The sequence below is a fragment of the Pangasianodon hypophthalmus genome, chromosome 3 (assembly GCF_027358585.1).
Source record: "Pangasianodon hypophthalmus isolate fPanHyp1 chromosome 3, fPanHyp1.pri, whole genome shotgun sequence".
NCBI classification, from domain to species: domain Eukaryota; kingdom Metazoa; phylum Chordata; class Actinopteri; order Siluriformes; family Pangasiidae; genus Pangasianodon; species Pangasianodon hypophthalmus.
Window position 1 is genome coordinate 2,579,210 of NC_069712.1, and position 13,291 is coordinate 2,592,500.

The 13,291-nt window shown below is 38.0% G+C and overlaps 1 protein-coding gene across 16 annotated transcripts in view; it reads right to left on the reverse strand.

Annotated features, from left to right (window-relative positions):
* tenm3 (teneurin transmembrane protein 3) overlaps window positions 1-13,291 on the reverse strand; it is a 758,992-nt gene that overhangs the window by 23,999 nt on the left and 721,702 nt on the right. For 13 of the 16 annotated variants that reach the window (XM_053232303.1, XM_053232299.1, XM_053232292.1 and 10 more), the window contains 3 exons: window positions 12,004-12,024; window positions 6,158-6,390; window positions 5,034-5,188 (listed from right to left, as the gene is read on the reverse strand). In XM_053232303.1, the coding sequence (XP_053088278.1) occupies window positions 5,034-5,188; window positions 6,158-6,390; window positions 12,004-12,024 (409 nt within the window). The remainder of the gene's footprint in view (window positions 1-5,033; window positions 5,189-6,157; window positions 6,391-12,003; window positions 12,025-13,291) is intronic. The other 3 variants (XM_053232298.1, XM_053232301.1, XM_053232306.1) reach the window with 1 other exon arrangement.

Consider the following 13,291-nt stretch of genomic DNA (forward strand, 5'->3'; position numbering starts at 1 on the left):
TATATGAAACAATTTCATGGCAGCTATTTTTGAATGCTGAAATGGACAAGGATATATGAAGTTCATCTTAAAATATTAGATGACTGTACTGGAAATAAGACTTTACCTTCTGTCCTGCAATAAGAAACATAAAAACATCATCCATCATTTGTCTGAAAGCTCCAAAAGACAAAACGACTGAGCTTCCAGTGTCCACCTGCGTCCTCGTCTACCACAGCTAATCCGATAGACGATGGTTTGATGAGTTTGAGACAAAAATGAAGGTATACTCGTTGTGCAGAATGGAGAGGCTCCGCCCACACACCTGCGGGCCTTTATTTTTCTGAATAAGACGCTCTGATTGGCTGAGAGATTCATAAACGTGTATAAAGCTGTTTTTTGGTTGCTAATCTAGTTCATTCGCTTTGTGTCATTTACATTTTCACATTAAATTTGGTGTTCTCTGATCAGACAGGAGATTGGAGATCAGATGGATGCTGCTAATTGGTTTGCATAAAGTTTGTTTTTCCTTAAAATTTTATTAGAGAAAATACAGAATGTTATAAAACCAGACTAAAGTCAATAAACTAAATTCTAAACCTTAAATGTTATACATGTTTATACAACAGCACTGTTGAATTCTGGATTCTGATTGGTCAGAAATTGGTGATTAATTTTCTATAACAGGTTTATATTAATGAGCTCGTTCTAATACACCGTTGTTTCTATAGTAACGGCTCATTCACAGGGACGCTGCACATAAATGAATTAAAAAAATGTAATCTGTAACGAGACGTTTGTTTAACATTTATGGAAGGAGTCTCCAGTGTCAGCGCTTTGTAACAGTCAGAGGTAAAGCTGTAAGTTTAAGGAGAGATGTTTACGCTTTGTGGTTTCTTAACATGTAACACGACAAGCTGTGGCTTTTTTGAGTGGAAGTGGAAGTGTCTATAGAAAACTCTGTGTTTATAAAAAATCAGTCTCTAGAAAACTTTGTGTTTATAAAAAATCAGTCTATAGAAAACTCTGTGTATAGGAAACTCCGTCTACAGGAAACTCCGTCTATACAAAACTCCGTCTATAGGAAACTCCATGTATAAGAACCTCCATCTATAGGAAACTACATCTATAGGAAACTACATCTATAGGAAACTCAGTCTATACGAAACCCCATGTATACGAAACACAGTCTATAGAAAATTCTGTGTATAGAAACCTCCGTCTATAGGAAACTCCATCTATAGGAAACTCCGTCTATAGGAAACTCCGTCTATAGAAAATTCTGTGCATAGAAAACTCAGTCTCTAGAAACCTCCGTCTATAGGAACCTCCGTCTATAGGAAACTCAGTCTATAGGAACCTCCGTCTATAGGAAACTCAGTCTATAGGAACTTCCGTCTATAGGAAACTCAGTCTATAGGAACCTCCGTCTATAGGAACCTCCGTCTATAGGAAACGCCGTCTATAGAAAATTCTGTGTATAGAAAACTCAGTCTCTAGAAACCTCCGTCTCTAGGAACCTCCGTCTATAGGTAACTCAGTCTATAGGAAACTCAGTCTATAGGAAATACAGTCTATAGAAAATTCTGTGTATAGAAAGCTCTATCTCTAGAGATAAACTCAGTCTCTCAGAGATAAAACTTACGTGTTCTAAATGTTCTAAGTGTGTAGATGGTGGATAAAAAGTGACCTTTGTTTAAAACAATGAATCAACACAAATGTTCTGCTTTATTCTACAGATAACAGAAAAAAAAGGTGCAAGTTGACGAACTAGTGCTTATTCAAAATCTCTAATTTCACCGCAAACAAACTGCTTTTTTTGTCCATAAAGGATTTAAAATGCTCTAAAGCCACGTCGTTTCCCCGGGCCGCAGCGTCTGACCCGCTTTACTCATGTGAAAATGAGACACAGCCGTGTTTCTACATTATAATGAACGACTCCTGAAGGCTAAGTGTGAGCCTCTTAATGAGCCCACTTCAACACTCTAACACTTTCCATGTGCTGAAGTGCACGTTAATGTCGTCCAATTTAAAAAAAAAAAACAACAACACGGAGCTGTAATCAGACGAAGTCGGACGATCGTCACGCTGAGATTCTGTTTTATTGTATCAGAGAATGAACTGAACTGATGAAGAGGTTAAATGAGCTTTTTTATTTTAGAACAGACAGATGGGGGCGCTGTAGCTCTCTGCTGCAGACAGAGGGAGAAGTGTGTGTGTGTGTGTGTGTGCACGTGTGTGTGTGTGAGTGTGTGTGTGTGTGTGTGTGTGTGTGTGTGCATGTGTGTGTTTCTCTCTCGTGTCTAATACACTAGAAAATAATCTGGACAGAATTTCTGTGTGTTTAAGTTTCTGAAAAACGCTGATCAGTGTTCAGGCTGTCAGTGTAGAGAAGAATATACTGCTGTGTGTGTGTGTGTGTGTGTGTGTGTGCGCGTGTGTGTGTGTGTGTGTGTGTGTGCGCCGATATAACACAACAGGATTGTAAAGGATTGTAAAGTTGCAACGACCTTGCAGTTGACTTACCAATATTTTTTTTCTCCTTAAACTAATATTCCCAAATAACACTGCATAAAAAAGAATAATTTTCTTAAATAAAAGAATAAATATAATCTATTTATTATTTTAGAGGTTTAGCATTTTAAATACACACCGATTTTTTTAAGGCGTACTGTCGAAATGTTTACAATTGTTTTTGTTTGAAGAAGTGAAATATGTATTTTTTTATGTGTTTAACATAATTATAAAATATATAATATAAATAATCTTAAATAAATAAATAATATAAATAATCAATAAACCTTCATTCAATTTTCTTCATTATGATGAGAAACAAAAATGTTTAAATGACGTCTGTTAAAACAGAAATAGTGAAAAATATGTTCATGATATCAGTTTAAATACAGAATATTTCTAAAATAATTTATAGCTCACTCCGATCATTTCTTCGAAACTCTTCTAAACTAATATCACTTCTGATAACTTTTCCAGATTTTAACACGTGCTGCATCACGTCCTTATTTTCTCCTTCCGTTATTTTGCCTCTAATTAGCAGCGTAACGCATAGAGAATATGTTATAATATATTATATGGAAAATACATTTTCGAACAGAGCTAAACAGTTTGCCCACAGGACAAAACGAATAACACAAACAGATTTACTTTAACCAACAAGACATATTTGTTTTTGGTTCATTATCATATATATATCATGTATAAATACACACATTAATATAAACTGCTCCACAGCTCTTTATTTTCCTCAGTTATCTCAGTTGTAAAGCGTCTGATTAATAACGTCATTACTGCATTTCACGGCGTCGATTTCAGAAAATAAATAAGTGCTATAATAAAAACAGTATTTTTTTAAATATATGTATATATATATATATATATAGAGAGAGAGAGAGAGAGAGAGAGTTCTGTATAACACACACACACACACACACATACATACAGATGCAAGTTTGTTTCTATTTTCAGTGGAATCAAATATTAACGCTGTAATAAACACTGCGTTCAAATAAACGTATTGTATTTATGCGTTTTCGGCGCTGGTCACAGTAATGACGGTATAACGCCACTGTAATGACATCGTACGGAGGCCTGAGGGAACGCAATGCGTTTAGCGCCATGTTTTATGCATACTGTCATAAAAGGGACTCGCTTTAACTCGCCGGTGATTCAGTTTCACTTTCCTGGCTGAAACAATAACGCGTGTCAAACCTGCTTTTTAAATAAAAAAACTCCAACATTATGATTTGGTTTAAAAAAGCTACAGCCTGATATAAAAAGCGTAGCGAAAGCTACGTGTCTATGCGTCTATCTGCTCTTATTTCCACTGGAATTTCATATCAGTGGATGAAATTTATATAATAAAGCACTGACGCTTGTGTCCAGACACTTTAATGCGATTTGAACAGTTACAGAAGGACGACGTCGAGACTACGCACTTCTTTATCCGCACAATCATCATCAAATTATCTCCGAAAAAAATTATAAAATATATTTAACTGATTTCTACATAACTTCTGTTACAAAATGCAGCATTAAATTAAATTATATTTGCTATGAATATTTCTATATTTCATGTTAATTGTAGCTAACTTTGTAGTATAAATTATATACCAGTCAACTGTAAATATTTCTCATAATAATATATTCACAGTAAATAAAATTTTATAAAATATTTTAAAAATAATCTTATGCTAGGTATTTCGCTCAGAAGTGATTAGACACACTTTGTATTCATATATGATTTTGTGAATAATTATTAAAAATTGTTATATTGAATAACATAATATAATTATAATATAAATAAAAAATATATATAATCAGCCTGTAGTATAAACTCATGTAAGCTACATTATCTTTTCTCCTCACTAATTTGGAGGTTTTATACTGATTTTATTATTATTATTATTATTATTATTATTATTTATGTTTTTTTCTAATAGAAAATATTTTAGAATAGAAATATGTTGTATAATACAATATTATATTCCGTTTCCTAATTTAACTTTCTTTTTAAATCATCTGTTTCCATCCCTTGTGATTAACCACAGAATGTATTTCATACGTTTATTTATTCTGATAAAATGTTATAATCAATTGATGGAAATATATTGTGTGTGTTGCAATACAATGATTAATTTATTTATTTGTTTATGGATATTTTTACACACGTTAGAAATGTGATATGGGATTTTTTTTTATTATTTATTGTATTCCTTTGTTATGCATCATTATATAAATGTATTATGTATTATTAAGTCATGACTGTCTTATATAGAAAATATTTAACTATGTTTAAATGTATTTGTATATATTGTATATATTTATATATATATATGTATATATATATGTGTGTGTGTGTGTGTGTGTGTGTGTATAATCAGGTAGGTTTTATTAATGTATTAAATGTAAATCATTACATCACTGACCTCCTGTTATAAAATGTACTGTATTATATATTTTCAGCTATTATATAGAATATATTCTAAGAATGCGCTCAGTGATATGAATAATAAAATAAGGGGAGGAGTCACACATACCTGCCCAATATGCATGCTTGTGTCACAGGTCAAAGGTCGTGCAGAGGTCAGATCGTTCGACCCCAGCAGTGTTGATATGATGCCGTTACGGTCCACCTTGCGGATCATCGTCCCATCGACGAAGTAGATTAATCCGTTTTTATCCACCGCAATGCCTGCAGGAAGAAAGGAGCAATATATGTGTCAGCAAAGACACACACTCACACACACACACACACACACACACACACACTCACATGCGGCAGCTACATGTGTCGCATTTGGCCCTGCATTTTTGAGGTCTCAGTGAAAGTGTGTGCTGTGAATTATTCACATTTTGCTTTGACTGTGCTGAATAATTTGTGAGGGTAAAAGGACTATAGAGGACACACACACATACACATATACACACACACACACGCACACACACACACACACACACACACACACACATACACACAGGATTTTCCTCACTCAAGGCCAAAATCAAAGTGTACAACAGTTGAATTCCATGCTGATTAGAGATAACACAACATCACCACATTTTACTCTGTGTGTGCGTTTGTGTGTGTGTGTGTGTGTGTGTTAGATGCCATCCCAGAGCTTACTGAACATCTGTTTGTTGCCATGGGGACGGTAATAGCTAAAATAACTCTTGTATTCAGCCAAGAGGGCTCTGTATTTGCGTGTGTGTGTGTGTGTGTGTGTGTGTGTGTGTGTGTGTGTTTGCGCGTGCTGGCCACCCGTGTACAAAAAAATTCCCAAAGCACCATGACCAGCAACCTAATCAAAGTGGCAGAGCGTAGTGTGTGTGTGTGTGTGTGTGTGTGTGTGTGTGTGTGGTTATCTATACTATGACTAATGTGCTTTCTTAAACTGAAAGTGAAAAATGCACTGAACTCAAACACACTCACACACACACACACACACACACACGGCATGTCCACAGAGGGTGTGTATGAGTGATGAGGCGAGTGTTTTATTTGCTCAGCAGAGCTGCTCAGAGTGATTTCTCCAGTTTGAGCATAACAGCATCAGTGTGGACATTATAGATCCTTACACACACACACACACACACACACACAAATGAAAGAAACAAAATGAATACATGTACATATTTAGATGCTTCTATGTAATCCAGTTACCTTTAGGACCCAGCAGCAGGGCCTCGGTGGCCTTCCCTCCGTCTCCACAGCGGTTCTCGTCGAAGGGTAAACACTGTTCTCCGGTTCCTGCCACCACCTCAGCGTTCTGCAGCAGCTCCTTCACCCCTGTCAGAACTTTGGGTCTGAAGATCCTGCGTGAGTTCGTATCGGACACGTACAGCTGCCCCGACATCGGATCCGTCGCCAAGTAGTACTTATGTGCTGGATTGTTGCTATAGAGACGGAGAAAGAAAACGTTATTTATTTACTCGTCATGAAACACAGTAAAAGCATTTACAGAGTTTGAACATTAAATTTCAACCCTAATACTAACCTTCAACCCTAACGGCCAACCCTAACCTTCAACCCTAACCCTAACCCTAACCCTACCCTTCAACCCTAACCCTAACCCTACCCTTCAACCCTAACCCTAACCCTAACCCTAACCTTCAACCCTAATACTAACCTTCAACCCTAACGGCAAACCCTAACCCTACCCTTCAACCCTAACCCTAACCCTAACCCTACCCTTCAACCCTAACCCTAACCCTAACCCTAACCTTCAACCCTAATACTAACCTTCAACCCTAACGGCCAACCCTAACCCTACCCTTCAACCCTAACCCTAACCTTCAACCTTAACGTCCAACCCTAATACTAACCTTCAACCCTAATACTAACCCTAAAGGCCAACCCTAACCCTAACCTTCAACCTTAACGTCCAACCCTAATACTAACCTTCAACCCTAATACTAACCCTAACATCCAACCCTAACCCTACCCTTCAACCCTAACGTCCAACCCTAACCCTAACCCTACTCTTCAACTCTAACACTAACCCTAACATCCAACCCTAACCTTGGACCCTAATATCCAACCCTAATACTAACCTTCAACCCTAACGCTAACTTCCAACCCTAATACTAACCTTCAACCCTAACGCTAACGTCCAACCCTAACCCTAACCTTCAACCCTAACATTAACGTCCAACCCTAACCTTCAACCCTAACCCTAACGTCCAACCCTAACCCTAACCTTCAACCCTAACACTAACCTTCAACCCTAATACTAAACTTCAACCCTAATACTAACGTCCAACCCTAACCCTAACCCTAACCTTCAATCCTAACACTAACATCCAATCCTAACCCTAACCCTCAACCCTAATGTCCAACCCTAACCCTCAACCCTAATGTCCAACCCTAACACTAACCCTCAACCCTAATGTCCAACCCTAACCCTCAACCCTAATGTCCAACCCTAACACTAACCCTCAACCCTAATGTCCAACCCTAACCCTCAACCCTAATGTCCAACCCTAACACTAACCCTCAACCCTAATGTCCCACCCTAACCCTCAACCCTAATGTCCAACCCTAACACTAACCCTCAACCCTAATGTCCCACCCTAACACTAACGTCCAACCCTAAACCTAACCTTCAATCCTAACACTAACGTCCAACCCTAACCCTAACCTTCAACCCTAATGTCCAACCCTAACCCTCAACCCTAATGTCCAACCCTAACACTAACATTCAACCCTAACCCTAGCGCTAATGTCCAACCCTAACCCTAACCTTCAACCCTAACTTTAATGTCCAATGTTAACACTAACTTTCAACCCTAACACTAACCATTGACCCTAAGGCTAACCTTTGACACTAATGCTAATGTTCAACACTAATACTAACCTTTGTGAAAATGTCTATCTTTAAATGTCTATCACATACAGCAATGCTGAGTTCCACAATGGAAAAAGGTACACAAACAGAAAATAATATTAAAACAAAAATAACATTTCCAATCCCATCTAACGACTCTTGTGAATGATTGTGTAAAATGTCCTGGCATTAGCACCGAGTTTCTGTTGCATGGAGTGGAAGACAAGAGAGAAGAGTCTGTTTGGAACACAGACATTAAACACAAAATATAAGAGCACAGAAGATAAAAGCAGAGTGGAGGATAAAGCGATGGCTTATGTCCTGGAGATGAAACGTTTTTATTACACTGACACACACCCACACACCCACACACACACACACACTCAGCAAAAAACCTAAATCAAAAAATGGGGTGTGATCAGATGTGTCAGATTGGAAAACAGATAAATAAGTACAGTGGTATTGTAGCTTAAATGAGATGCACACACACACACACACACACACACTCAGTTATAGATAATGATATGTGAGGAATACAGCACTCAGTGTCATGCTGTTATAGGAAAATAATCAATGACAAGGTGGTGTGATGAAGCAGAGTTACTGTTACTGCCTCGAAGTTGATTATTTTCCCATAACAGCACGTCCGCAATGTTTTATTCCTCTTATACCGCTGCGATTTGCAATCAATTAATTTTTTATTTACTAAAGACTCTCGCACTGTACTTTTTATCCATTTACAGTTGCATTTAACGTTCAGCGAAACGATATGAGATACCACAAAGCTCCTCTGCCCTAAAAAGTTCTGAAAACTTTAAGTTACAGTTTTACCTCTGACACTGGAGACTCCTTTCATATATGTTAAATAAACATCTCCTTACTTCAGATCAATGATTATGCAAGGTTTTTAATTCCTTTATGAGCTGTTACTATAGAAACGATAGTATTAGAATTAGCACATTAATATAAACCTGCACTACAGTCAGAGCTACTGTTATAGAAAATTAATTAACGCATTCTGACCAATCAGAATCCAGAATTCAACAGAATTCAAACACGTGGCTAGCTATGAAGTATTAACTAGATATTTTATAAAAGAAAAGGATTTCCTTTCTGGATGTCTTCAGCGTTTAAACAGGAAGTTGATATAAGAGCGCCATATTGGATTGTGGGAGTGTATTTACACGTCGCTGTGCTTCAGAGCTGAACCGAGCTGCGTGTTGTGTTCGGCTGAGTGTAATTCAGCATGACTGCGGAGCACGACAGTGTGACGCGACCATAATAACTGCCACCGATCTGTCATTTCCCGTCCATCATCCTCACACACTCTCCCTGAGAGGGGAAAAAAAACACGAGACGGCGAACGTCTGTCGAGGAAAATCAACAACTTGTCACGATGTGTCAATTACAAGAGGCTAAGAATAGTGTGAGGCAGAAACCTGGCCACCATATGTGTGTGTGTGTGTGTGTGTGTGTGTGTGCATGTGCTTGGGGCTGAACAGATGAGCCTCATGCTAATCTTTTAACACACATCTCTGTCTTTAACACGCCCTCGTTGACTTTCCTGATGTCACGAGTGTGCACTTGCAGCACAAAGGGAGGAGTGTGGAAGAGGAGAGCAGATATTTAAAAAAAAAAACCTTCATAAACAACAATCTGAAGCTGATTGTTTATACAGAGGATCGATTTGCTAACTAGCAGAAAATGACTACTAACAACTAACATGCAGAAAATGATCTGGAGGAAATGTTGGTAAATCATGTTTACGTCATTTCCCCTTGTGTTCTGCGTGTGAAGAGACAGTCACGAGGACAGACGAGGAAAAAATATTAAAGTCTCTTTTCTCTGAGAAAGAGTCAAAACAGAGGGAGAAACAGACAAAGTTTAAGAGAAAGGCAGAAAAAGATGGAGACTGAAAGACGAATAAGACAAGACACAGAGAGAGAGAGAGAGAGAGAGAGAGTGAGAGAGAGAGAGAGAGAGAGGAAAAATAGAGAGACAATGATGGAGACAGAAGGAGAGATGAAGTGAGGAGGCAGAGACATAACTGAAAATGTAGCAGCAGAAAGACTAAAAAAATAAAGAGTTAAAAAAGACAGAGAGAGAGAGAGAGAGAGAGAGAGAGGGATATTACTAACAGAGGGAGAAATAGAGAAAGAAAAAGATAAACACAGAGACAGAAAAAAGCTAAAGAAGATGGAGATGAATTGTCGGAAACGCGGCGGAGACACTCGGGAAAGAGATTAAAAATGAAAACAGCTCAAAAAGAATGAGGGAGAAACAAAGAAAACAACAGCAAGAGTCAGAAAAAAGAGGGAGAGAAAGAACTGGGGATAGACAGAGAGATGAAGAGCATGAGGAAAAGAGGGAGAGAGAAATAGACTGAAAGAGTGAGCACTCAGTGTGAAGAGTAAAAAGAAAACGAGAGAGAGAAAATTTAAGAGAAAGACAGAAAAAAGATGGAGTAATGATTTAAAAAAAGAGTGAAATAACAGAGTAAGATAAACAGACAGGGGAAAGAAAAAGAGATGATGGAGATAGAAGGAGAGATGGATTACCGAGAAAGAAAGAAAAAAGAGGGAGAGAGAGAAGATGTAGGAGTGGAGAATCATTGGGAAAAGAGATTAAAAATGAAAACAAGTTAAAAAAGAGAAAAGTGGAGAAAGAAAGAAAGAAAGAAAGAGACAAGAAACAAAGAAAGAAAGAAAAAAGTGACGAAGATTGAAAGAAGAAATGAGAGCGGGAAGCGAATAATACAATAAGGGACAAAGAGAGATAATGGCAGAGAAAGAGCAAAAACAAGAGTGATAGAGGGAGAGCAAGAGGAAGAAAAGATACTTAGAAAGAGCATTAGAATGACTCAATGGAGGAAGATAAAGAGAATACAGAGTAAAAAAAAGAGAGAAAGTGCATGAGAGCATGAGAGACTAAAAAAAGACAGAATCCGAGAACAAGAGGAAGAAACAGTCTCAAATTATCAAGAAAAGACGAAACGAAAAAGAGTCACAGAAAGCAAGGATCAGAGAGAGAAAGACTAAAGAGAGAGAAAATTGGAAAGAACAAAAGAAAGAAAAACTGAGAAAGAGAAAAAAGAAAGCGATTGAAGAAGAGAGCCTGAGAAGCAGAGAGAGAGAGATGGACAGAGAGAAAGAGAGAGAAAAGGAAGCACTAAAAGAAAGAGAGAGACAGAGAGAGAGAAATGGAGAGAGAGACAGAAACAGAGAGTGAGATAGACAGAGAGGGAAAGGAAGAGAGAGAGATCGAGAGGGAGAAATGAAGAAAGAGACAGGCAGACAGAGAGAGAGAGAGAGACAGAGAGAGAGAAGAGAGAGGGAACTGGAGAGAGAGCGAGAAAGAGAGAGACAGAGAAGGAAACAGAGAGAGAGAGAGACAGAGAGAGAGAGAGACAGAGAGGGAACTGGAGAGAGAGTGAGAGAGAGAGGGAGATGGAGAGAGAGAGAGAGGAGGGAAATGGAGAGAGAGAGAGAGAGAGAGAGAGGGAGATGGAGAGAGAGAGAGAGAGGGAAATGGAGAGAGAGCAAGAAAGAGAGAGAGACAGAGAGAAGGAAATAGAGAGAGAGAGGAGGGAAATGGAGAGAGAGAGAGAGAGAGGGAGTGAAATGGAGAGAGGGTGAGAGAGAGAAGGAGATGGAGAGAGAGAGAGAGAGAGGGAAATGGGGGGATGGAGAGAGAGAGAGAGAGAGAGAGAGAGAGAGGGAAATGGGGGGGATGGAGAGAGAGAGAGAGAAAGAGAGAGAGAGAGGGAGGGAAATGGAGAGAGAGAGAGAGAGAGAGAGAGACAGAGAGAGAGAGGGAGGGAACTGGAGAGAGAGCGAGAAAGAGAGAGACAGATAAGGAAATGGAGAGAGAGAGAGAGAGAGAGAGAGAGAGAGAGAGGGAGGGAAATGGAGAGAGAGAGAGAGAGAGAGAGAGAGAGAGAGAGAGAGAGGGAGGGAAATGGAGAGAGAGAGAGAGAGAGAGAGAGAGGGAGGGAAATGGAGAGAGAGAGAGAGAGAGAGAGAGAGAGAGTCTCTCCTGATTTGCAGTTAATATTAATAATAGAAAGTGCCTGAACAGAATTTCAGAATGTGTGAATGACACACAGGGATTTTCACTCTCTCTCTCTCTCTCTCTCTCTCTCACACACACACACACACACACACACAGCGCTCTGTAGGCTTACCTGTGTCTGAAGTCTTTATTTCTGACAGGCGGAAAAGCGTAAAAGCACAAAGAGGAAGAGAAGAAGAAGAAGACGGAAAGAAGTTAGGACAAAGTTTCACAGCGTCTCGGCTTCGCAGGTCACAGATGCAGATTTACAGAAAAACGGAACATTGTGTAATATTTAATTATTTATTTTATTTTAATAACACGTCTGTCTCATTTACAGCTCAGTACACTCCTCTAACCCCTGATGAACACCTCGTCTCTCTCTCTCTCTCTCTCTCTCTCTCTCTCTCTCACCTCATCACTCGGTGGTTTATATCTTTTAAAAATAATGATTATTATTACACATTCTAACGTTTCGTTTCTCACCATCTTCCACTTTCAGTTAAATCTGAAAGAAGGTTCATTCTGACGTGAACAGAGCGCACACACAGATCGACTCAGCGCAGTTTCCTGTCCAATTAAATCAGGAAGATAATAAAAATATAATGACTCGGCTAATAATGCAATTAGCATCACGCTGCTAGCCTCTGTTAGCATTTAGAGCCAGTGTTTCAGTCATTACTGTCAGGGTCAGAGCGAGCCCAACGTCATCTCCGCAACAGAAACTGCTCTTTTATTTCATAACGCAGACAAGCTGGGCTGAGCTTTCTTTGGTACTAAATAAATAAATAAATAAATAAATAAATAAATAGTTCCACTTTTAGTAACATCTTTTAAAGCTAAGCACAGCACTTCTCCAATGCTATTATTTTAAATATTCAAATATATTCAAAATCAATCAATCAATCAATTAATTATCATATTCTAAATAAACAAAATATTAAAATAAAATAAAAAATATTTATAAAATGTCAAATTGTAACTCAAAAGCAGTGAGACACCAATAAAAAAAGACAGGTATTTTTTTTTACCTTATTTTAGGTATTTTATAAAGTAACACGCTAGCTGAATTAGGCAGCTAGATAAAATTAGCTAAATGGACGGATAAAATCAGGAAATTCATTCGTGTCTTATTTAAGTAAATAAACATAACGTGGCTTTTTGTTTTCAACAAAAAAATCAGCTGAACATAATGTCTGTAATATAAGACAATTCTTAAAAAAAAAATCATTTTCATGTTCAAGTGAGTTCATGTTAGAAAAAAAAAAACTACAATTTTTTTAGTAAAATTTCATGTTGAGGAAAATGTAAAGTATTTCATTTTGACCCGAATTAGACAGAACAAAATTGTTTTTTTACTGTTTTTTTTTTTGTGTGTTACCTGCTCTTTTTAAGACGTATTATGAATTCCGGTTACGGTA